A 26,519-nucleotide genomic window follows, 5' to 3' on the forward strand; every position below is an offset into this window, starting at 1 on the left:
CTCCCAGTGGGACAAGTCATAGACATAAAAGCAATGTTTTGCTTAAGTTAAGTAAGAGTTTCACTGGAATTAGCTATCTGTTTCATAACACATCCGCTAGGACAGTAGCTTTCATCAGAGAAGCAATTTCAGTGGCTATAAAAGAGAAAATGGTAGTGAGCTCAACGTTAAATTTCATTTGAAAAACAACTTGAGGACTGTCAAAATCCAAAGTAAATCAACTGTCTGGTTGGCTCAGTTTGTGCCTGGCATTGATGAAAAATTCCTTCCCCGTGAATCAAGTCATCTGAAAACTTGCTATTTAGAGAGCCTGTATGGTGTTGTACTGTTTGAAATCTGGGAGATCTAGTCCCCACTGAACCGTGAAGTTCACTGGGTGTCCTTCGGCCAGTCAATCTTTCTCAGCCTAATTTACCTCAAAGGGTTTTGACTGTAGGGGGAAAGAGATCCCTATACACTATCTTCAGCCTGATAAAAGAAAAAATATATTTGAGTGAAACTAGTCAAAAGAAATAAAAAGTAACAAGGAAAATCATCCATGAAATCCACTATATAAAAAGTAGCAGTTCATAGCAAAAAGTATCATGTACCTGTGCTTTGGTTCACCAATTTATATCTGATATTCCTTTGTATGTCCCTATATAAAAAAAACAGCTAACGCCATTCTAAACAATAAACTCTTACTTCATGTTTTAATATTCTTCATTTCATTTGACTTTTAAATGTTTGATTCCACATTTTTGTAACTTTTTACTGTGATAAGTAACTTTGTAAGGGATGCATTTTAATAAAATACCGAGTAATAAAAGAAAGCCAGAGAGTTGTAATATCCCTAATGTCACTGAGTACTTCACTGACATTGCTTTGGAAATCATCACATGGTCTTGTAGGCCCTTTGGCAGATGTTCCCCATATTACAGATGCAGGAGCTGATGCTCAGAGAATATGGGCCACCTAAAACTATTCCATGATGTCTCATGCAGAATTTCCTTTCCAAATTATCACTGGTGTTTTAAACCACCACATTTTACCAGCATTCTATGCTAGCATACATATCAGAATATCTATATTGATGTCCCTCAGCACTCTGTCTTGTCCCCTATGCTGTTTAACATATATGAAACTATTGAAAGAGGATGTCCAGAGTTTTGGAGTTCAGTGTCACCAGTACAGTGACACTCAACTTCCTTCCCATCTAATCTGAGGAATCTGTTTTGCTTCTAAATCACTGTCTGCAGTCAATAACAAACAGGATGAAGTTGAACAATTTGAACCTTAATCCAGAAAAAGCAGAGGTGTTCTCAGTAAATTGAAAGGTGGGTTGGGAAATAAGGATTTAACTTGTGCTAAATGGGGTTACGCTTCTCCTGAAAATGGGACACCCAAGTCTTGATGGTGGCCAAGAATGCATGTCCACAGTTAAAGCTAGTGTGACAGTTGCTTCTGTTCCTGCATGTGTCTGTTACATCCCAAGTGGACTGTTGTAAACCACTTTGTGTAGGGCTGGCTATAAAAGGTATTTAGGAATTTAAGCTGGTTCAAAACAGTGAAGCCAGATTGATGATCAGGGTCAGATATTGGGAACATATTTCTACAAAAGCTTCATGACTACTGGCCTATTTCTTGGCACAAGAGTATTGGTTCTGACCCATAAAGCCCTATATAATGTGGGTTCAGGCTATCTGAAAGACCATATTCTCCAGCAGAAGCCTACTCAAGCTTTGGTGTCCGCAGGAGAGGTCTTCTCATGGTCCTGCTATCCTTAGAGGTGCATACATATAATTTACATAAAGTTTGAAATTATGGAATGAGCTGCTCCTCCATCCTGCTCTACAAGCCTTTCCAATACAGTGGAATCCTACACATACCTACTCAGAGATAAATTCACTTCAGTCCAGCAAAAATTGTTCTTAGCTAAGCATGCACAAGATTGCAGCTGTAATAATATAGGTGTAACTCAGTGAAGAAAATAGTAACTGTGTTCCATTGAGTTGATTTTGACTTATTGCAACCTTTTCCAGGATTTTCTAGGTAGATAATTGTTTACCATTTCCTTCATATGGTAGCATTTTGGGACTGTGCACCTTTCCCAAGACTACGTAGGCTGGCTCTTTTCCCAGAAAGCACAGTGAGGAATCAGACTCCCAAACTCGGGTTATATACCTAACTCAATGAGCAATCCAGCCAGCAACTCAGTGATAGCCACTAGAAAATAGCAAATAAAATTTCCTTGGGGCTGCACAGATTAGTAAATCATTATCCATGAGGTGTGTGAGAGAGAATTGAAAGCTTCCATACACTATATTAGACTGTGTGGATATTAATTGCATAATAAAGAAGCTTTTCTTTCTTTCTTTTTTAAACAAATTGATAGCAGTTAGGGAGGATTTTAGTGGAATTGAGGAAGGAAGATCATGATGAACATACCCCTTTGTATAGCATTTCTATTAGAGACAATTTTTATCACGATCAAAGCTAAGGTGAGAATGGTTAAACTTCATACCGCATATGTCACAATCCCAATGAAAATCTTCTCTCTCTGCCACCTTCTTCTTCTTCTTCTTTTGATGGCATGTTTCTTGATGATGATGTATTTAGTGTCACTTTGCTTGTCCGTCTAGCCAAGTTCTGTTCATTTTTCAGGGCTAAAGTGTGGAGTTTACCAGGATTTGCATCCAAAATTATCTTTAAAAACCCACTTCTCTAAGAAAGTTGTTTCTCTTAAAAGTATATTTAAGACCTCTAGTACTGGAGAAATTTTTTTCTCTGCTGGAGCTTCTTTCTGGGAGGGAAAGTGCTAACAGGGTGCTAACTGAAAGGTTCCCACCACAAGCTTTTGCTGTGTGTATCACTACCAAATGGGAAGTAGTAAATTCCACCCTCAATACAAAGCATGAAGGAGGATGAGGAGGAGAAGTCACTGCTGCTGCTTTTGGAAGGAACAAAAGGGATGGGGAAGTCCTGGGGAAAAGCACTGCACCAATAAGAGGAGGGGAATGTCTTATGGATAGTGTTGATGGGGAAATATCAATAACATCAACACAGAACTCAACACTATAAGGAGGAAAAAAATACTCCCTGGGTCAGACTGTTGCCCTGCTGACTACGGGTGGCCCTCCAGCATTTCAGCACTATCAGGAGATGTTACAGATAGAACATGATACTTTCTGTGCATGCCTATCACTAAGTTATGGCCCTTCTCTAAATCATTTGAGAATTACAACACTGTGGTGAACACATGGAAGGCCTTGGAGGGTGGGGAGGAAAGCTGTGTGTCCTCCTCTCACATTTTGAAAACCAGTAAGGTCAAAGGTCCTTTTAATACTGTAAGTAAGGGCCAATGCAGAAAGGATGAGGGGGAGATGTAAAAGATGGTTGTTGCTCCTCTACCACCCATTTGAAATTTCTTCCCCTACTCCACTAAATCACTTGGTGACTCCCAGGGGCAGCTACCTATATACTGTATCACATCTGGGCTCTTTGTATTGAAGATGTATTTATAGACCTTCGACAGACTGCCTGCTTTTTCTTTTCCTTCCCAAAGATTCCACTTCCAGTGAGTTTTAAAGACTGTTTTTGCTCCCAAAATGTTGCTGAAAGCTATACACATTTTCCATGCTTCTGAGCCTTAAACAGGCCCTTGTCTTATCCGAACAGCTCATTCACTTTGCATTTCTCAGAAAGCAATTAGCTTCCCTCCGCAAGATTCAAAAGGCTGTCTTTTTTCAAGTTTCCTTGCCCCCCCCCCCACATGGTGCTCACGAAAGCCTCTATCTTATAACGTTCTGTAAAAGCTGTCCGGGAACATCTTACACTCCCAGCCTACATCTGCAAAGGCTGTTTTATGTCAGGAAGGTAACTTTTCACCAGATCAGTTCAAAAAAGTAAATAAGTAACTTACAAGGTAGAGGTGCTAACTGGATAGATAGCATCCCAGGCAGACAACTGGAAAGGTACAGAAAACTCTTGACACCTGAAATGCAAGATAAGTTTGTAGGAGAATGAACAAAGGGTAGAAGTATAGGAAATCCAGAGCATCCAGCACCGCTAATGCCCATGCAGGTTTATCACTGATGGTGACAAAGCACATATTGTCCCCTGTTTTGGACATATAACATTCTACAAGGACACCTTCATGCATGACAATTCCAGGGACTGTCTGCTTAGGCCCGACTTAAAAAATTCCCTCAAATCAAAGATGGGCAACATTTTTCTACACACACATATGGCCTACTTGGAAAGACAATATATGCACTTAGCCCTAAATTCTATGGTGTAGAAATATCCAAATTGCTAATAATTTTGTATGTGTGTGCATGTGTATACATTTGAGCATGTATATAAATGTGCAGCCATCGGCTCACCCTAACATACCCAGAGCATCGCTACAAGGCTTGTGTAGCACACCTATAAACAATACATAAGGTCCATCTGAGTTACAGTTGTGGAAAATCTAATGTAAGGTCTTATGTTCACTTTATGGTGACAATATTTTTATATTTTTATGAGATTAAAAAAAATTTATTACACTACTCTTAACATTGTTCTGGTCTTTAAGAATTCAAAACTGAATGTAACCAAGATGAGATCAAGCTTTCAGACAATATAAAAACTTGTATCTGCTCTAACATAAATCTAAAAGGGCACCAAGCTTAATAGTAATGGTATTAACTCAAAATGCAAGCTATTTTTCAAAGAAAAATCAAACCTATTTCCATCTTTAGCTTTTAATGGATTTTCTATTTTGCAAAAATTGAGCTCTCTGACATGCTGGTTTTCACATCAAATCTTTTATATGTATTTATACAGTGAAAATATGTCTAATAAGACATTAATCCATTTGCTGTAGTAAAAGAAACTGAATGGTTGGATGATTATTTTTTCTCAACCCCCCCCCGAAAAAATAGTATTCAATCATCAAAAAAGAAATACAAGCTTTGAACATTATTCTTAAAGTTAAAAACTCATTGGTGTAACAATTTATTTACTATTTAAATATTATTATAAAGATGTAATAAGAATGAAGAATTCATAACGATTTTTTCTCCCCAACAGGTTATTTACTTTCAATGAATTCCATCTCTTGCGAACTGCGCTGTGTTGGGTCTTTCTGCAGCAGAACCCCAAAATTCAAATAATTCCTTCTTACGACACTGTACTCACATATTTTAGCAGGTAATGGAATACATATGATTAATTTTATAATATTTGTTTCTCACCTATCTCTTGAAGAGCTCCAGGTGATTTTTAGAACTATTATTATTATATTTTCATAATAACATTATAAAATAGATTACGATAAAAGAGAATAAATGTTTCCAAAGGTGTTCCTCTGAGATTTATGAGCAGAGGATTTCTTTTTGTGTTTGTAGAATTTGCAAACAGAAACAAAGAAGGAATCAGCTTTGCAATTGTTGTTGTTGTTATTTAGCCGTTAAGTTGTGTCTGACTCTTCATGACCCCAAGGACCAGAGCACGCCAGGTCCTCCTGTCTTCCACTGCCTCCCAGAGTTTGGTCAAATTCATGTTGGTAGCTTCAGTGACACTTTCCAACCATCTCGTCCTCTGTCCCCTTCTCCTCCTGCCTTCACACTTTCCCGACATCAGGGTCTTTTCCAGGGAGTCTTCTTTTCTCATGAGATGACCAAAGTACTGGAGCCTCCATGAGATTTTAGTGCTCTGTAGGTTTCAAATTAGTTTGCATTTGTTTGGTGATTGGTTGATGGAAGATAAGCACAGGATTCATTTTCAAGTTGATTGTGCAAACAAGAAAGCTTTGAAACCAATGTATGTTTGGAGGGATTACATTTTATCCCCTTTAAATTGCAAAACTGGCCTCTCATCTCTGCCTGCCCCAAGTCAAGCACTCTGTCCTTATAGGACAGGTGCCGTGAGCACAGGAAAAAAAAGAGAGAGTTCCCATCAATCAGCCTGGTATTGGAAGAGTGTTTGACACCTATGCTAGGTCAGTGTTGGGGGACCTGTGACTGCTCACATGTTGCTGGACCATCTCTAGCCATCAGGTCTCACAACACTTTCTCCACCTTATTAATTTTATTTTATATGCACAGCAATGTAAGATGTGTAAATAATTAAATACATGATGAATGTATACAAGATGAGTGGATTAACAACACCTTAATTCTCTCCCTCTTCTGTAATATATGGTTTGGTCTTTTGGGGTGTTTATTTGGTTGCGCCTTTCTGTTTATTGATGTTCAAAAATACCAAACAAGCAAAAATATAAACAACATTGACTGGTATTATATTTGGTTAAAATTTGTATCTGTTATATAATACCAATCAATGTTTTTTATCATTTTGGTGGACTCTTTCTGGTATTTCTGAATATCATAATAACAACAGCAATATCAGTAACAACCCCCTCCACCCACCCACCCCCACACATACATGTCCCCCTCTCTGACAATAAACAACATCTTTCCTATCTTTTCATAGCAACAAATATCTGTTGCTTAAGGCAGCTGCTTCACTATGCCTAACGGTAAGGCCAACTTTGGGCATACACTCACATTTTAATTCAGTTAAAGCTAATATGGGTTTCAAGCCTTGCATATGAAATTAGTTTTGGTCATCTTTGTTCTTTTTAAACAGATCTTCCCAACTTTGTCCATTTTTAAAATTTTGTTTTTGTTGCTACTATCCCCATGAGACATTCTTTCCTATGAGTCATGTACCCACTATAAAGAAATTACTGTTTGGCTTCAAATGGAGCTCCCATGCCTGGAAACAACCTCTCCCTCCCTCCTTCCCTCCCTCTTTTCCTTTTCATCAAGAGATAGGAAATGAGCTGGAGTGGTGGGTGAATCATTATTTACCAGTTTGACCTAAGAAGCACTTTGTATATGAAAGTTAAAGTGGAAAATGAGGAAGCCTTATGCAATGCATATGCATAAGCTGAGTACACCCTGCAGGATCTGTGTATAGGTCCCACAAAAACTAATCAGCACCATATGAATATGCTTAAGTACTCTAGTTTTCCAACATATTTTGCTATCTAAATGTAGAATTGCATCCCCAATAGAAGCCTAATTTGTTTTAACCTTACTGTTGAAATATATTGCACTTCCACTTTGTTTCATCATTTACACATCTGTATTCCTTTAACTTACATAACATGTTGCAGCCTTCCACATCTGGAAAGGGACAAGAATCAGGATGTCTTTGTTTATTAAAAAGCTCTTGTTATCTAAAGCCCTCGTTATCTTTTACACTGGCATGATAATGTCAGGAGATCTCAGAAGCTGGAATGGTGATATGAAGGAATAACTCATCAGGTTAAATCTGTGAAGATTCTCAGTCATCCAGGTGAGATTATCTGGAAATTGAGTCATGCCAGCTGGACTTCTTTCTTATTACATTGAAATTTTTGCTACTCATTCAAACAAGTTCTTCAGTCTGAGGAGAGTTTGTAAGAGAACCCCATGTTGGTTTCACTTCCCCCTGGTCTGAATAGGCTCTCTAGATGGACAAAGGACTGCTGGTGAGTGAAAATCCCATTTCTGCAGTTCTTCTCCACCCATTGTCATGGGTTGTTAACAGTCATTAACAGTCATCTTTCTGGTGGGTGTGGTCCTGATCTTTCTAGAGAGAGATGAAAGGGCAGCATAATAAATAGGAGACAGGTTGTATCTAAGGCCTCCACCCCTGTTGAGTGAGGGATTTTCTATATGCACATGTATGGCCTCTCTGACTCGGCTCTCAAACCACCTATCTTGGTCATCAAATAAGTGTTATTTGTCCTTCAAATGAAGGAATACTGCTGATTGTGAACCTGAACCATTGCCCCTCCTGTTTGTGGCCATTCGCCTGTTTAGTGGCTGTTTGGTTTCTCCAGTGTAGAGCTCAAAACACTCCTCTTTGCATTCGACCGCATATACTATATTGCTCCTGTTGTGTTTTAGTGTCCGGTCTTTAGGGTGGATGAGTCTCTGAGTGTGTTTGTGGGTTGAAGTGCACAGGTATGTGGTGATTACGAAAAATCCTTTTGAGCTTTTCAGACACATTGGCCATGTAAGGAATGACCAAATTCTTCCATTGCCTCTGGGTCTCAGATTGTTCCATCATCCTGCTGGGTTGGGACATTGCCATTTGATGATGAAGATGTACTCATTATGGACCGAGAAGATAGGCGGTTTGAGAGACGGGTCAGGGAGACCATACATGTGCATATAGAAACCTCCTCATTCAACAGAAGTGGAGGCCTTAGATACAATCCATATGCTATTTATCATGCTGCCCTTTCATCTGTCCCCAGAAAAAACAGGACCAAACCCACCAAAAAGGCTACTGATAACGACTCCTGACAAGGGGTGGAGAAGGACTACAGAAGTGGGATTTTCCTTTGTGGATCTATCAAGCCTATTCAGACTAGGGGAAAGTGAAACCAATGGGGAGAATATAGCAGGGGTATTTTAGCAACTCTCCTCAGACTGAAGAAGCCACTTGGATGAGTACTGAAATATTTCAACCTAATAAGAAAGAAGTCCAATTGCCAGGACTCAACTTCCAGAAAGCTCTTTCATCTCTATAGCTGTGGAGATATTGACATATTGTCACATATTTTAGTGTAAATATTATCAAAAGGCTAGATGGGAGTTAATTCATCCAACACTGGTATTTTTTTCTGGGCTGTTCTGGTGAGCTGTTGCTTTTAATATGTGTGCAGGGGCCCTAAAATTGATCATTAACTGTTGCTAATGATTTGTATTGCTATGTTATGGTCAGTTATAATCATACAGTTGCTTTATGTGTCTTTCTTTTTGTAAATGTTTCATGGTCAATGTACTAAAAGCTACTCAGTCAGTTTTTATTTTTAAGCCATATATGGCTTTTGCATGTATGCAGCATGATCTCTGGAACATGGGTATCCAGATTTCAGTGAGGCTCCACTATGGTAAGGAAAACTGAGTAGGATTCATAAGGAGTCAAACCAGGAGGAACGGATTGTGTCATAGAGATGGTTGTAGTTCCCATGTTTTAAGCACATTACCTGAAAGTAGTTTGTGTAAAGTTTAGAGAGACTTAATTCCACAAAATGGCCACTGGTGCACACAACAAATCATGAATACAAATAAATAAATAAATAAATAAATAAATAAATAAATAAATAAATAAATAAATAAATAAATAAATAAATAAATAAATAAATAAATAAATAAATAAATAAATAAATAAATAAATAAATAAATAAATAAATGCTTAGACCAATTTATTTCACTGGACTAAAGTGTGATTTTACATCTTGTTTCAATTGCTATTAATCCATATTAAGACTGTGGTGTATGAACTGGTGTAAATATAGGATTGTGCATGAGGAAAACCCCAGTTAAAATGCAACACAGCACCCAACTAACTGTAGTTTATAAGTCGACTCATTAAAATATGTTAAACCAGGTGCTCATGCCAGTTAGAGGAGACCTTTTTAATAAATGGGATTTCTATAGGTGTTGATGTGCCCTTTGGCACTTGATGTAATGCTGATACTCTAGTTGATTCTAGCAATTGGATTTAGGCCACTCAGCCTAGCGTAGTGGGCTTTGTTTATTGTAACATTGCATTGTGAAGAGCAGGTGCAAATGTTCCAAACACTGTTTAATGTCTGTACAAAAATAGTCTGGCAAAGAGGATTGTAGAGTCAAGTCAAGAGGATTCTCTCAAGATGACATGTGTCCTTCCAGAAACCATCAGTGAAAGAGTAGAAACACAAAGCTTACCATTGTTGAACAGCCCCGTGAGATGCTAGGTAGCATTGTGCTCATTTATAAAAGCTTCTAAGCCTTACATCGTTCGCCAAAGCAGCTGCAGAAAATCCTCTGCTGCAAACTGCTGCCAAGCTCCAGTGATGGGACAGTATCCAAAGAATCACACATCTAAGCTAATTCCGGAAAGTCAAGGTAGCACTGTCAAACAGTGGCCCCATCTGCCATCTTGCAACTCTTATTTTAAAACTGAGCATTGTTTCAAAAAGCAGTTTGCCATATGGCACGGCCAACGTAAAAGGAGCACTCCTGCATCATACCAATATCAAACCTAATCTGACATTCTGTATCCAATACTGGTGGGCTGCTAGCTCTCTGAGGCCTAGAACTGGATATAAAAGCAATAGCCACCTCCCCATGTGTCCCAAGAATCTGTTTTTCACAGATATATTGCCTTGGCTGCATTGCCTCCTTCAGTGAAGGAACAGTGAAGAAATATTAGTAATTTAGGACATGTGAATGGCATAATATTAATGACAGAAAATAGCCATAGCTTCGAAGAAATACTTAGGAAGGTGAAAGAAGACAGTACAAAAGCAGGATTAGAGCTGCACAAAGATAATGATGACAGAACACTTATGTAACTTTAATGTGACAATGAAAAAATTAAAAGTGGACAATTTTCTACACTCTGATTCAGTCATCAGTCAAAATGAAGACTACAGCCAAGAAATCAGAAGACTGAAATTTGTAAAAGCAACTAGCAAGAAACTGGAAAGGATAGTTAAGAATCAAGATGGGTTGCTAGACAGAAGGACACAAAGAAAACTCTGTAACTCAGAATGGGAAGCCCAGTTAGGTCCATGGGCCAGAGATTCTCCCATCTGTTGTTGCATCCAGCCTTCTATAGGTACGCTATAGAAGGCTGGATTCAAATTCCAGGAGGTAGCAGTAGTGAGCACTAAGGAAATGGCAGTGCAGAGGCTGCTGCAAAGAGAAGTGGAAAGATGAGAGGATTTTCTCTTAAGTCACCCAGTGTAACAGTTCCTGAGACAACAGTGCATAATGGTGAAACTACACAGCAGGGAAAATATGGTTTGATTCTCTGTGATTCCTGGCTTATCAAATGGGGTTTTCCCAGATGAAATCGCTGTAGTCATCCAGATGAGCTTGCAGGAGTCAGCAAGGCAGGGGCAGAGGCAGAGAGCTTAATTTTCATGGCGCTCCCACAGCAAAAGCTGCCTTCAAGGGTTAACAAGTTGCTGATTGGCGATTTCCACCTTTCTTCTTTCTAAAAAGAAACTATTTGGAGACATGGGGCACCAGGTTGACGGGAGCTGTCCCCCCCGTGACAAAAGTCAGACCAAATGGAACAAATTCAAACCATTCCCAGTGACTGTACAAAAATAAAAAACCCACAGTTCCCTGTCCCAAAGAGAAGATTCCGCAATGGGCTTCCCCACAGTGAGCCTTACATTGTGTAGCCACCAGGTTTTAATCCAAATTCATCTGTGCACAATCCCATGTAAATTGCAGGGTAAATGGCCAGTGTAGTTACTCCTTTAGTCCATCTTTTAAGTGTCACCATATATTGCTTTCCCCGCCTCTTCCCCCCTTTCCCCCTTTGATTTTGCCCACATTGTTTAAGCCATGCACATGTATCAAAGAAAAAAAGAGAAGGAAACAGATTGGAGGGTGGCCATTACATAAGAAAATAGTCCAGAAATATATTTGGGACCACAGAGATTTTAGTCTCCTTAAATTGCCTTGAGGAAAGGTGGGGAAAGGGTGATGGGGAGCTTTGGGGAGGGTCAGGAATGGGTGGATGGAGAACTGCCGGGAACTCAGTGGTTTAGGCATCTGATTGGGAGTTCAGTTCCTCACTGGGCCTCCTTGACAGGGGGTGGAATCAATGATCCATAGGGTCCCTTCCAGCTCTGCAGTTTTATGATGATGATGATATTTCACAAAAGGAAAGTTATGATCCAAATAGCTGTACTTAAAATAAAAATGTGACCTGCATTTCAAGCACAACACTCAAGCACTGAATGTTCGCAATGTTTGATCTGCAATTCCAGCAGTATGCTTTAGACAAACTTTCGCACACTTCTACATAGCAGAGAAAAGAGGTGAGGCTGGCACATACTGGATTCCAGCAGAAAACAAACAGTTGGGGGGAAAATATGTATGTGTAGCTCAAAGAAATGCTGGCATCACTCAAGAGAACTATTTAGCAAAATTATGATATGAATTTCACTGAAATCATGGCTTGAACTCAAATATATTGTGTTGTAATAAAATCAGTGAAACGCCACTATTTTGTAGGCAAAGTCATTGAAATTGGAAGCAATCTATTGTTTAATGCAGAGGGGAAACCACATTCCAGTTCCTTTCTGCTTCTTGAGATGTATTAAAGCAAGAGGGAGCTGATTCTGTTCTGACTTCTCAAAGGCGTGCGTGGTGTGTGTGTTTTGGTTTTCTGAGAGCTCACTTCCGGCTGGTTTGCATCTATAAAAATAAAAGTATTCAAAATAGCTGAACACGGATTGGACAAAGTTGCAAATGAAGTCTTAAAAAACTACTTAGAGAAGTGGGGGGGGGAGTCAGCTAGAATAGTTTCATTTTTAGAGCTTCCTTAATAAATGATTGCCATTTTAGAAATTCAACAGCTTCCAACATAGTAATTATTTTTCTACAAAGAAAGGCATAAAGGGGAAATTGACTGAGAAACACAGGGCAGAAATTTAGGCAGGTTTTAAACGACTGTCAAATTAGATCCAAAGGGCTTTGCTCTGTATTTCTATAATCAGTTGCCTGAGTAGATATTAAAACAACTTTACAGTACTTCTAAACTTGCTATTTTACCTAACTTGCTTTTTGAAACAGACAAATTGCAAAGCAATGTGTGTAATGATATAGGGTAAGAGCTCTTCAAAGGAAAATCTCAGAAATTTTACAGAGCCTCATGGATGAGCCCACAAAGCATTTTCACTTCTAGCTCATGTTCCTGTATCCAACATTTTTGCCTATCATACACATATAGATTTTTTAAAATGGCATTTTTGCATATAATTTTGTCACAAACAGCAAAAGTAGACTTGCTTATCCACGGGGGTGAGAAAAATCTACAGCTAGGTAATTCTTATATTGGGACCAAACCAAAATGTCATAAACTAATGCACAATCTTTCCCTGTTTAATTCCAAATGTTGTATGCTGTTAAGCCAGTGAAGAGTTTTATAGGACTCAGAAGGCTGCACACTCTTTGGCTGGTTCTGCTAAAGTTATGCCTAACTGTATAATCTTCAGGGGATATATAAAGCATGAGGACAGAATTGGGTACAAAGATGGCTCCTTTGCCATACTTGTCATTTAGTCGTTAAGTCATGCCCAACTCTTCATGACCCCATGGACCAGAGCATGCCAGGCCCTCCTATCTTCCACTGCCTCCCGGAGTTGTGTCAAATTCATGTTGGTTGCTTCGATGACACTGTCCAACCAAATCATCCTCTGTCGTCCCCTTCTCCTCTTGCCTTCACACTTTCCTAACATCATGGTCTTTTCCAAAGAGTCTTCTCTTCTCATGAGATGGCCAAAGTATTGGAGCCTCAGCTTCAGGATCTGTCCTTCCAGTGAACACTCAGGCTTGATTAGAATTGATAGGTTTGTTCTCCTTGCAGTCCAGGGGACTCTCAAGAGCCTCCTCCAGCACCACAATTCAAAAGCATCAATTCTTCGGCCATACTAGCTGCATTTAAAAACAAAGTTACCTAGACTCGTCTGTAAACCAGTTTAGAAAGTTGCTTATGAAACTAAATATATATGTGCAGCATCCCTAACAATGATGTTGGCTTCCTTGCCTGTTGTGCCATTTCAAAAATTTGGATTTGTTTGTTGAATGTTGTCCTAAGTACTTTGCTTAGATCAGTGACCTCTTGACAGTCCTTAACAGTTTTGTTTAGTCTACCAGCTCTCTGCTTCTGGCTGCTTCCTCTTGGCAAAGAACTAGCCTCGAAGTGCCTATTTTCTATTAATGATTATATAATCTAAATTGATGGTTAGATATTACCTACTGTTAGGACTCTCATAAACCTTGGGAACAACCTTTGAGATGCCTTGTACATAAACTTTCATGACTGTATCAATAAATTAATATTTCCAGATTATATATTATTCTTAAATCAAACTTTCAGGCACTGGGGGGGAAGCTATTGTAGAATTACTAAACCATGGCTAAATCAAAATGTAACAATAAACTATGATTTACCTTCACATGAAAGTTTTGGGCTTTTCTGCTGTTTCTTTTGCCCCACCTACTCTGATGTGACAGTGAGAAAAAGATTAGATGCTTTTGCTTCCAGCTTTAAGCTGCAACTTGGTGTTATATCCAAATCCAAAATAATATATAATCTTAAATATAATTTACTAAGGAGTCTAGTCAGAAAAAGGAGATTTAGTTAATTGTTAATAAGATAAAAAAGCTAATTTGATAATGTTTAAATTTAAAGGATGACTTTTTGACAATGATATATTAAATTGGTATTTAAATTCATAACAAAAGGTTTTAAAAAAATCAAAGGTGAAAAATTCCATCTTTGATTTTGCTAAAATTCATTTTCATTGTTTAACTTCCAGATTGGGAAAAAAAAGATTTTAAATGTGTATCTCTATATATGAAACGTAATTGGAATTTGGATGGTTGGTTTTTTACTATTATTTATTAATGTTTTCATACATATAATGTTTTTATAAAAGTGTACACATACATACATAAGTGCATATATATGTCTGTGTGTGTGTGTATACATCCATCCATCTGTAAGTACATATATACATATACATGTATGCACACACACACACACACACACACATACAAATGATATTTCACCAAACCAACAGAGGCTGTGTGCAGAGTCTGCTCCTTTGAACGTATCCTAAAAACAACCTTGCAAGGAAAGTTAGGTGGAAAGAGAAAAATCATTCAGTGCATTTTATGGCTCTGAGGGGGACTTCAACCTGGATCTCTTGGACCAAATATGCTTTGCCACTCCTAGGCAATATATGAAGAATATTTCATTGAGTTTGTGCACCTTGCAGCTTCCCTAACTTAAGAAAGAGCACCGCCATTACGCTAATACTTACTTCTGGATACATGTTTATGCAAAAATATAAAACTGAACATCAGCCACTTTTGTTAAAATACAAACTGAACTTAGTTGCTCTTCTCCATGAGCACATGTCCAACTTGATTAATTTTAATATAGCAATTCCTAAAACTGGTTTACTGAAATGGCCAACATCAAACCTCAGTTTACAATACTGGCTTGTTTCACTAAATCACAATTAGGTTTAACCACACTTTATGATTCAGATTAGATCCTAGTCCATCTGAAAATAGAAGTAAGAGCTTCATGGCAGCCAAACCAGAGAGGGTAGCAATGATTCCACAAACCTTAGGTTCATGCACACTGAACTGAACCACAGTTTATAACTACATGCTGCTCTCCTGTAGTGATAAACAGCTGCTCTCATTTTCTCCTTCCTCTGCAATAGCAGACATTTTAAGTTATATTTTCTTTTCTGCTTGTGTCTATATTTGACACCCCTTGTCCTCAAATATCTGGGAGGGAGGCCTGGAGCATCCAATGTCCACTTAGCATCCCTCCCAGTGGGCCCAATAGATAATGTCAATGGGAAATTTTAGATCCAAGATTCCATGAGCACCAAGTAAGATTTCTATAAAGATACAGATCACATTGGAAGCATAACAGTTAATGTTTCAGACAGATAATCAAGAGATCTTTTTTTTTCTGGACTACAACTACCAGTATAACCCAGCCAGTATGGCAAATTTGGGTGAGAGCACCTAAAATCCTCCAACCAATAGGGCCAGCACCCATGCTGACCAGGAGCATCTAAGAGTATACTCCGATAAAGTAACTTTTCCAGTATCTGATCTCACATCCCCTGCAGTCTCACTGAGGAGGACTTTAATGAGATGATAATCAAATAATTAAATCCAAGGAAAATTATGTATGTGGGTTAAATTTGACTATCACATGGTCACGAGATTCTTTGAAACATGGAAGTCATGTGTAAGAAAAAGTGGGATGGGGTAGAGGTGGAGAAAGCATGCAGAATCTCACATGCATATAAAACATGCACACTTAAGTGACTCTCTCAGTACTTCTCAGTACCTTGCTCAAATCTCATAATTTTCTACATACATTATTCTGCACTGCAAGTGCATTCCATGTAGAACATGTGTATTGTTTGCAGCAGCACTAAATCTGGATAGGAAATAATGCTGGGGTTAAATAAAGTTTTCTGCTCCATTGTTATGTTTTCAGCTTACCCAAGATATGTGCCTTCCTGGAAAGGGAAATTGGACAGAGATACATAGCTATTTTTCAGTCACTCCGCTTACATGGCATCACTTCAAGTAAGCTGACTTTCCCTTTGATATATAGAATGGTTGATTAAGATGAATGTTGTAATGAAAGGACAGATCCAACTTTTGCAAAACTGTGTTGATATGTAAACATGCATTAATGAAATAAGATAGAACTGAAGTTATGAACTGCATATGAGGATAGTCAACTCTTTCTCCAAATGAGTTATGTTACATTACATTGGCTGAAATCCTGTTGCTTAGAATAGTAACCCACTGAATGTGGTGAGTCAATGCCTCCCTAAGTTCCATTAGTTCAGTGGGCCTACTCTAGTTGTGACCTATTATGCTAAGCAATTCCCAGTGTGTGGAATTATCTGTCCTCCTTCCCAAGAGTGGCTCAGCACTCTCACAGTTGACAATTTAAACTACCTCTTTAGTAAAAGGAGCCTAAAGCTGCCCTCCCCAACATGGCATGGTTCTGCATCTCCAGCCAGTGTGGCCAGTGGTGCAGGGTTCCATATGGGGGAAGATTTTCTCAATGGGTGGCTGCATGTGCACTGCCACTGTTCTGTGCAAGGATTTCTGGGGGAAGGCAATACAGAAACATTGCCCTTCACCTTATTCTCAAATTCCATTCTGGTCTGTGATTATTAAAACTACTCTGACTATTAAAATTTTATATAACTCCAAATCTCTGAAAGGACCTACTGTGCACTTTTTGTGATGTCAGGGAGAAAAGAGAAAGGAAGTGTATTGTTGCAAGGTCTTTAAAAGCAACCACACTCTTTAAAAAAATCTTTTTATTCAGCCACTTTCTCACTACAATTGTACTGAAATAATAGCTGCTTTCAATAGCAGGACCATGTCACGTCTCCTCCATTCAGCCCAAACCAACTGGAGTGACATCACACAAAAGTATATCCGGCCATTAAACAGAGACTCACCCTTTCATATAAGCAAATATGTATTCTTTTACAGTGGTAGCACAGACAAGAGCCAAATTAATTTCTCCCTCATTATGGTGTGGACATCTCAGAGGCAGGTTAATATAAAACCTGGCCACATGTCATTAAAGCTGATCCCTGGCATGGTGTACAGCCTGCAGGAACACATCACAGGAAAAGCTGCACAAATGTGAACTGTGGAAACCCTAAATTCTAACAAGTCAAGATCTGTGCAGCGTTGACAAAGAAAACCTTTGTCTGACGATGTTCAGCCCTGGTAGAATTATGAGTGGGAGCACGAATGGGTGCTAAGTCAAAAGGAGAGTCAGCTGCTGGAGTAGTGAATTGATTCAGTCTTTGATGCTGTGGCTAGACAAGGGTAGAGTTGAGAATAAATCAATGTAGTATACAGTGGAATGAATCAGAAATAAGAAGTTCCAGTGGCCAATTAAATTTTATTTATTTAAAAATAATATAAGTACAACTTACTAAAATTTCCAAGGTGGCTTTCAAAGCATATAAAGTAAATACAACACTACAAAATTCATACTCTGGTGTCCTATTATGGTTGAGCATAGTGTGTCCTTCCAGATATGGCTGATGTACTGAGAGGGAGAATCAACTATGTATGGACAGAAGCATTTAGCTCAACCCTGATCTATAATAACCACACACTTAAGGAGCCTTGAGTGCAGTGGTTAAACTGCAGTACTGCTGTGAAGACTCACAATCTGAGTTCAATCCCGGGTTCAGGTAGCTGGCTCAAGGTTGACTCAACCTTCCATCCTTCTGAGGTTGGATGGCAAGGGGAGCAATGTATAGCCTGCATAATTAAACTGCAAACTACCCACAGAGTGCTTTACATGCTATGGGGCAGTATATAAGCAGCACATTTTGCTTTGATTTAATATTCCAGTCAAAGCCAATTGGTTTTAATAAAAGCCTATCAGAGCACTTATGAGCTCTGTGGAGTTGGATTTCCAAATTCCCTCTGGAGTGGCTGCTAGTACATAGTGATAGTCAAGGGAGGAACCTTCGAGCTAATGGTAGGTCAACAAATTTGGTGAAATAGCTCTGCTTCCAACCTTATCGCCTTCTGCGGCAGTCAGATGTGACCTGCAGTCTGTTAGCATGGGGTAGTTTACCTCCTGAGATTCTGCCAGTTTGCTCTTTTATATATATATTTATACTGTATGTGATTTGGCAAACTGAGAGACAGAAATAGAGAGGGAGAGAGAGAAAGAGAATTATGTCTAAGTGTATCTCAACCCACAATCTGGAGTTGTCACAGACAGGGCCAACCTTTGGAAAAAATGATGTTTCAATTAAAACATATTTAACATCATAATCAAATAGCACATCTGCCTGGTGCACCCCAGTCCTGAGGGTGTTCGCTCTGGTTATCTAGATCACTTACCCACCACATCTGACTTTTTAGATCTGACTCAACTGTTTGTGAGCTGTTCTTGTTGATGAGAGCAGATCTAGCAATGCATTGGTATGCTCTTCCAACAGTGGATTGGTATGCTTTTCTGTCTTTGGTGACAGTCTGTGAGGAGAGAGATTCGTGGTGGTACAAACAGAAGAGGGAAGAAGTGTCTCATTTTTTCCTTCCACGTTTCTGCAATTTGCATAAAATGTCTGTGTGCAAATGACTATTACACATAAAGCAAACACATGAGGATTGGCTGCTTGATCAAAATGACACAAAGAACCCATATGATGCTTCTAATTTTTAAAAGTCTATGAAAAATGACAGCAGCTATTGTAGTTTTGCATAATTTGCATTATTAGAAAAATCATTGTTGTAAATATGAAAACTCCAGTTGAGACTAACAAAAAATACCTCCTGTACTCATAAGTGGTGAAAAAATGTTGTTTCTTCTCTCACACAGGAACAAGCCACGTGAGGGCTGGCATTCGTAGTACAGTGTCATATCATATCATGTGTCATCAAGTCAATACTGACTAAATGGTGACAATTTTTAGGGTTTTCAGTTAGAAAATATTCAGAAGTGGTTTACCATTTCCTTCTTCTGGGGATATGCTGGGACCTGTGTCACTTGCCCAAGGCTACACAGGCTGGCTCTACTCACAGGAGGCACAACGGGGAATTGAACTTGCTACCATACCTAAACTATTCAGCTATGCAATACAGTGACTGAATAGGCTGATATAATACCTTCAACTGCTAATTCGTCTGAATCCTGCTCTCGGAACTGAGTTAGGTTCGTCTTCTCTCTGCGTAGGCGTTGTGGTTTTCTCGGTTGTTGCCCATGTCCCTCAACCAGATAGGAGGTTTTAAAGCTCAGCTCATACATTTGTCTATTCAGTTTTTGTGTTTGTAATTGTTATGCGCCACCAAGTCAATTTTGATTTGTGGTGACTCTCCCTGCTTTCCTAGGCATAAGATACTCACCTGTGTTTTACTCGTCTCTTCTTCTAGGCGCACTCTAAGACCCCATAACCTCCCCAAGCTATACCTGTGGCAGGGCACATGAACACTATCAGCCACATACAGTATGCTCAGCTGTGATCTTGCTGAACTCTCTCCCATGAGGCGCAGTGGCAATTTGAACTCCATGGTTCTGCAGCCAGGCACCACAACCCTTGAGTTATCCCACCCCTTATGAGCTATACCTGCTGCTACACTATCAGTATCCACAATATAATTGCTTTGATTTTTTTCCCCTCATTAACACCAACCAAACTTAAGTTCTTCTCTTCCCAAAGGCAAGCATCTGGAGGAACTATGGGAGATTAACTTCCTTCCTTTGCCATGGCTAACCAGGATCTTGTCCGATCATTACCATGCAGTGAGTTGGTATGCTTACTATAGCAAGAAAATAGGAAATTGTACTCCAGTTTAGCTTCACAGCTTTCTTATTTGATGTATTTTCCTGGTATATCTACATCAGTTCCTACAATGAGCCAGCTCTCTCTCAAAGGGATACCTTCTAACTAGGAAGCCATCTCCTGTACCAGATGTATGGAAGTTTTTTCATAACTAGATGGTGACAGCCCTATTTTTTTTATTTAAAAAAATCCCCTGTTGCAGATGGCTAGAAATTCTATTTGCTATTTATATCCAAAGCTGAACTAACACCTGGAAGTTATACACAGAGCTCAATGGAGAAATGTCGGGGGGGGGGAGGAGACATGAATAGAATTTTAAACATGGTTTAATGACAATGATGATAATGATGAGTCAAATGTGTTCATCACATTTTATTAGACAAAATATGTGGGAATATGCTGCCCAATGAAACCAGGTTGTCCCCTACTTTCTTGTCCTTTCATCATTGGGTAAAGACCTTCCTTTTCAGGCAGGCTTTTCAGCAATGATATGCGGGGTGTGTGTGTGTATCATAAATGCTATATTTATTGAATGTATAGATTTATACATGTTTCTGAAATAGCTTGTAATTGTGGTTTTAATATTGATAAATGTTTATATTTTAATATAGTTTTAATGGTATAACCTATCATTATTGTATAGTTTTAATTGTTGTGAGCTGTGTTGTGTCTCCTACAGGGAGAAAGGCAACATATTTTAATTTTAATACTAAATTAAAACCGAGCTCCTAGTTGTTGTCAAAAACAAGGGGTCTTCTGTCACTTTAAAAATATGACAAGTTCTATGTATTCGCAAAGGCTTTCACGGCCGGGATCCGATGGTTGTTGTGGGTTTTTCGGGCTCTTTGGCTGTGTTCTGAAGGTTGTTCTTCCTAACGTTTCACCAATCTGGCCAAAGAGCCCGAAAAACCCACAACAACCATGACAAGTTCTATTTGGCATAAATGTTCACAGACTGCACTGCAGCCACTTCATCAGATGCAACCCACTTTTCAGCTGCTGGCACTAGTTCACCTCAGCCACAGAGTATAAATTCTCTCTGACAGGGACCCACCATGTTCTAGCCAAGGATCAGTCATTCAAGATATAAAGAACCATTGATGCAAATTTAGATAGCTGCACTGAAAACCTATAATATTTTGTAATAGTATTAGGAAGGCTAAAGCATAAATGAGATAGAAACCAAAACATTTTATTGTTCCTTCTGACATACTGAAAGGTAAAGGTAAAGGTAAAGGTTCCCCTTGACAATTTTTGTCCAGTTGTGTTCGACTCTAGGGGGCGGTGCTCATCCCCGTTTCCAAGCCATAGAGCCAGTGTTTTGTCCGAAGACAATCTTCCGTGGTCACATGTCCAGTGCGACTTAGACACGGAACGCTGTTACCTTCCCATCAAGGTGGTACCTATTTATCTACTCGCATTTGCATGCTTTCGAACCGCTAGGTTGGCAAGAGCTGGAACAAGCGACGGGAGCTCACTCCGTTGCGTGGATTCGATCTTATGACTGCTGGTCTTCTGACCCTGCAGCACAGGCTTCTGCGGTTTAGCCCACAGCGCCACCACGTCCCTTGACATACTGAAAACTGTGTTTTATTGAATGATAGAGTGGTAGATTCTACCAGATGGGTGGGATACAAATCAAATCAAATCAAATCAGATCAGATCAAATCAAATCAAATCAAATCAAATCAAATCAAATCAATAAATCAATCAATCAATCAATAAATAAATAAATAAATAAATAAATAAATAAATAAATAAATAAATAAATAAATATTGAACTCAAGAACTCTACATAACAGGTAATATTTTTCTCCTCCTTTCAGCTGGAAAATGGTGGTGACATGGCATTTCAGAGGGATTTTAACACTCAGGCAGTGAGATTTGGTCTAGTTCTTACACAGGTAACTCAGCTGAAGATCTGCTAAACATAGTGGAGAAGGAACTGAAAATATGCTGGTAATCTAAGAGCACCCAAATATGTTTGCCACTTCATGTGATTGGTATTACTGAAGTCAATTGTGGGCAGAGCCAAGGGGAAAACCTGCAGCTACCTGCTGTGCTTCCTTCTTCTCCTCCCCCTCCCTCTCTCCCTTTCTGTCCACCCACTGTACACAAACAGATTCTGAGTCTGGCAGTTCCCTGCCTCTTGAAGCTCTGATAAGAATGGAGACAGGAGGGAGTTGGCTGGTTATAGCCTGAGGCTGATTTTCAGAAACACCTCAGTTGACCTAATGGACTGACTATGCCTAGAACCACCGCGGGCTAAAGTCTTAGCGATGGGAAGGCAGGAATTAGTAAAATAGTTTTCATACTTACTTTGTAATATGCAATATTTAATCCTTTCCCCAGCAAGTAAAAAAAGCAAACCGATATTCACTGTTGACAATGGGTAAAATCCTATTTATGCCAGCATAACATAAAGTTATGTTGGTGTAAATGTGACGGGCATTATACATGGCAACAAGGAGCTGCACATCAGTTGCACATTCCCTTGCATGGCCAATTGCAGAATGCACTGACAGTAGTGCTTTGTGGATAGCACTTCTGCCTCAGCTCTAATGCAGCTGATACAATCCCAGCTTGTGCACTTGTATTTATTTATTTATTTATTTATTTATTTATTTATTTGATTTATATCCCGCCCATCTGATACATCTATATCACTCTGAGCGGCTAACAACAGTATTAATACAATTATAGAAACATAAAATAAAAATATCAATTAACAAAGATAACATAAATCATACATCATACATGACAAATAAAGAGGAAAAATAAATTAAGTTAGATTAAATGCTGGCAGGAGGGAAGGCCTTAACATAAAGCCATGTTTTTGACTGGGTTTTAAATGTGCCCAGGGAGGGGGCCGCGCGAATCTCAGGAGGGAGATTGTTCCAAAGGTGAGGAGCCACCGCCGAGAAGGCCCGGTTTCGTGTCTTCTCCCTTCGGGCCTCCCTCGGCGTCAGGCTCCTCAACCTCACCTCCTGGCTCGCGCGGGTGATCCGGGTAGAACTTGGTGGGTGAAGGCGTTCCGCCAGATATCGAGGTCCCAAACCGTATAGGGCCTTATATGTGAGCATTAAAACTTTGAAGTCGATACGGAAACGGATGGGCAGCCAATGCAGTCTAGCCAGGATGGGAGAGATATGATGGTATTTTCTCCCTCCAGTGAGAAGTCTGGCTGCTGCATTCTGTACCATCTGAAGTTTCCGTATCAGCCTCAAAGGTAGCCCCACGTAGAGCGCATTGCAGTGATCTAATCTTGAGATTACAAGCGCATGCACTAAGGTAGTGAGGGCCCCCGTGTCGAGATAGGGCCGCAGCTTGGCAATCCGCCAAAGATGGAAGAAGGCGGAGCGGACCACCGACGCTACCTGTGTTTCCATGGTAAGCGTCGGGTCCAGGTGTATGCCCAAGCTGCGGACCCCACTCACCGGAGTCAAGGTCGCCCCCCCGAACGAGAGAGAGTCGACCAAGCCACCAACCGCGGGGGGCCCCACCCTCAGGACTTCCGTCTTGTCCGGGTTCAGCCTCAGGCCGTTCTCCTGCATCCATTCCAGTACGGTCCCCAGGCAGCGCTGGAGGGACAGGACGGCATCACCTGCAGTTGGTAAAAAGGAGATGTAGAGCTGGGTGTCATCAGCATACTGGTGACACGATGCTCCACACCCCCTGATGATCCCAGCTAGCGGCCTCATGTAGATGTTAAATAGCATTGGGGAGATAATCGACCCCTGTGGAACCCCACAGTTGGAGCTCCACGGGGCCGAGACACTCTCCCCAAGCTGAACTCTCTGGGGGCGATCCTCCAAGAAGGAACGGAGCCAGGCTAACGCCAGGCCACCGATTCCCAACTCAGAGAGTCTCCCCAGGAGGATACCGTGGTCGACGGTATCGAAGGCTGCCGAAATATCGAGGAGGACCAACAGAGACGTTTTGCCCCTGTCAGCCTCCCTCAGCAGGTAGTTGCTCATCAGGATTTTGGCTATTTTAATAGTAGCTAGTTTCAGCAAGTCAAGTTTATTCAGGGTGGCTGCAAGCTCTTGATGCAGAGGTAGCTCTGTTGAAAGGCGCTAGGACTATATAAAATAACTTTAAGATACACAGCCCTTTGAGAAGATTAAAGGAAGTTTATAAAACCTTTTGTTAGAAATAGGCTATAATTGCAGTTGGAGCACCCTGTTTTTGCAGAAAAGTGATTGTGGCACTCCCAATCAAGGGAGTTCAGTGCTCAAATCCTGGAGAAAAATCACTAGAGAACCAATCTAATTTGTATAATCATGAATGTGAGAGAAATGTGTGCTAATATTTGTTTCTGGCACAAGTATTCCCAGTTCATATTTCAAACAGGTGGCAGTTTTGGCCCTATTTTTCAGTTTCTCCTCTCAAACCAGACAAGGGTACATTGGTGGCCAGTGATGTTTTTCACAAAACGTGCTCCTCTACTGTAGCTCAGCCTGCTAAGTGTTGATATCCTGATAAACTGTATCCCTAGGGTACAGTTTTTAACACAGGAATCGGACCTGTCAAACTGCTTGCTAATGTTTTTACTTTTCAAAGAGTTAGATTGTCTGCAGGCATGCCTTTGCTTTGAGTGCTCTCTCCTCCTGCCCTCCAGTTGTGTAAATAGATCCGAACATGTTTCAGGATTAGCCTTCCTATCAAGAATAAATGAAGACATAGGTTCTCACTCTTAAAGAAAAAGAAGCAGCAGCAGCAAAATATTAGTGTACTATTTTTATAGTGTATGAGTTTAAGAATCTAAAATTGGGCATGAAAGTCATTTGAACAAATATCGACTGTGGTTCTCTACCCACTAAATGCAAGTCCAATTGAACTCAAAGGGACTTGCCTCTGAGTAAGCAGGTACAGGCTTACATTGTACAGCACTTTGAGATGCCACTGATTTTAAGGACGGAAATTCAGCATTATGTTCTACATTTCTATTAATCACTGTCATTTTATTGGAACTAGAGAGCTAGAAAAGACTCTATGGGTCATCAGATCCAGCCCCTGTGAAGGAGGCACAGTGGAAGACTGAACTCCCAAACTCTGTCTTTGCAGCCAGATAATGATACCCCGGAGGTATCCAACAGATATGTCCCATGGAGTTCATAGTGTCTTCCTCTCAGGTTTTCATTCTCCAAAAACCTGAAAGCACTGCATATAAGATTGCATCCTTAACTACAATCTTAACTTTCATGTTGAAATGAGCTGGATTTAAAACTCTTGATTTTGGCTGGATTAAGGACACGAAAATAAGGACATGAAGATTAATATTGGAATATTTACAAAATATTTCCAATTATTAAACACTTATCTTCACTTTTTTTGCAGAATTTCACTTGGCTGCTTAGGTTGTCTCAGGGCTATTTTTAACTTCCTTGCATTGAATGTTTAGAGGTTCTCTGTCTTACTATGGTCTTACTTCAAAAATAATTTTGTAACAACATATTCACTGTAGGGGGCTGGCAAAGATATATGAGTTATTTCTTCCTGTTCAGAGATTGTTTGCTGATATTTTTGCTGACATAGTTATGAGATTAGCTGGGATAAAGATGCATTTTTTTAAAAAAAATGTGCTGGCTACTTCAGGAACCAAGATACCATGCAGAAATTATTTCCATTTATGGATTCTTCTTTGAGATAAAAGCGGTCAGACATGATGCTTCAGCGTACAGTTTTTACATGCAGGTAAGGAAAACGTTTCAAGGAGTCAACCGGTTTTCAATGTAACATTGCCTATTTTCCAGCTGAGGCAAAGCACTTTCACCTCCCATTAAATTTAGTTTCAGAATCGTGTGCATGTCTAAGGGCACACTCCCATGCACATCCACAAAGGGATACAGAAAGCTACTATAAGTTTCGCACCGTCTGGTAGTTCTTAACTTTGGGCAACCTAGATGTTCTTGGACTACAACTCCCAGAAACTCTGGCAGTAAAGGCTTCTGGGAACTGCAGTCCAAGAGCAGCTGGTTTACCCAAGGTTGAGAATCACTATCATAGTCTCAAAGGAGTGGGGGGAAGCTCTCTGTGAAATCTTGGGATGAGGGACCCCCAATTTGGCTTGAACTGTTAAGCATTCCAAGAAACTATTGTATAATGAGTTACTGTCAGTCCCTCTAACGCAAGACCATCTACTCACAATGGCCACAGCTCCTCAGTGTTACTAATAGGAATTATTTCAGCTCGACCTGGAGATGTCAACAACTGAAATTTTGTAATCCCTTACTGCTATTTTCCCCTTCTTTTGACATAATAAGACCAACTGGAAATTAAAAGAAAAGAGGTACACAGAGAGATGTAAGGAATTCCGTATGATACAAATGTATCAGATTATTTTCAGTATGGAAATACATGAATTAAAAGTTGAAAGGTCACATGCTGGGAATTTTAGGGTAAGGAAAATTCAGCCATTGGTATTTTTGATTGCAAGGAGAAACCCGTGGAACCTGTTTCCATTTGGGCTGTGCCAGATGTCCCTTTCCCATAGCTTCCATTCATATTAGAGGGGTTTGCACTGATTTGCGTCTTGGTGGATTGCGTTACTAATCACTCAGCAGAGCATGTCAAGACATTTGTGGAGCGGATGTACGATCAG

At 39.8% G+C, this 26,519-nt stretch overlaps 1 protein-coding gene across 1 annotated transcript in view; it reads left to right on the plus strand.

Moving 5' to 3' along the window:
- The window catches only part of BTBD16 (BTB domain containing 16), a 58,925-nt gene that overhangs the window by 26,189 nt on the left and 6,217 nt on the right, over window positions 1-26,519 (plus strand). The window contains exons 11-15 of the mRNA XM_020786447.3: window positions 5,056-5,175; window positions 16,072-16,163; window positions 19,793-19,875; window positions 21,742-21,819; window positions 25,514-25,612. Coding sequence (XP_020642106.3) covers window positions 5,056-5,175; window positions 16,072-16,163; window positions 19,793-19,875; window positions 21,742-21,819; window positions 25,514-25,612 — 472 coding nt within the window. The remainder of the gene's footprint in view (window positions 1-5,055; window positions 5,176-16,071; window positions 16,164-19,792; window positions 19,876-21,741; window positions 21,820-25,513; window positions 25,613-26,519) is intronic.

Source organism: Pogona vitticeps, chromosome 3, assembly GCF_051106095.1.
Source record: "Pogona vitticeps strain Pit_001003342236 chromosome 3, PviZW2.1, whole genome shotgun sequence".
Classification (NCBI taxonomy): domain Eukaryota; kingdom Metazoa; phylum Chordata; class Lepidosauria; order Squamata; family Agamidae; genus Pogona; species Pogona vitticeps.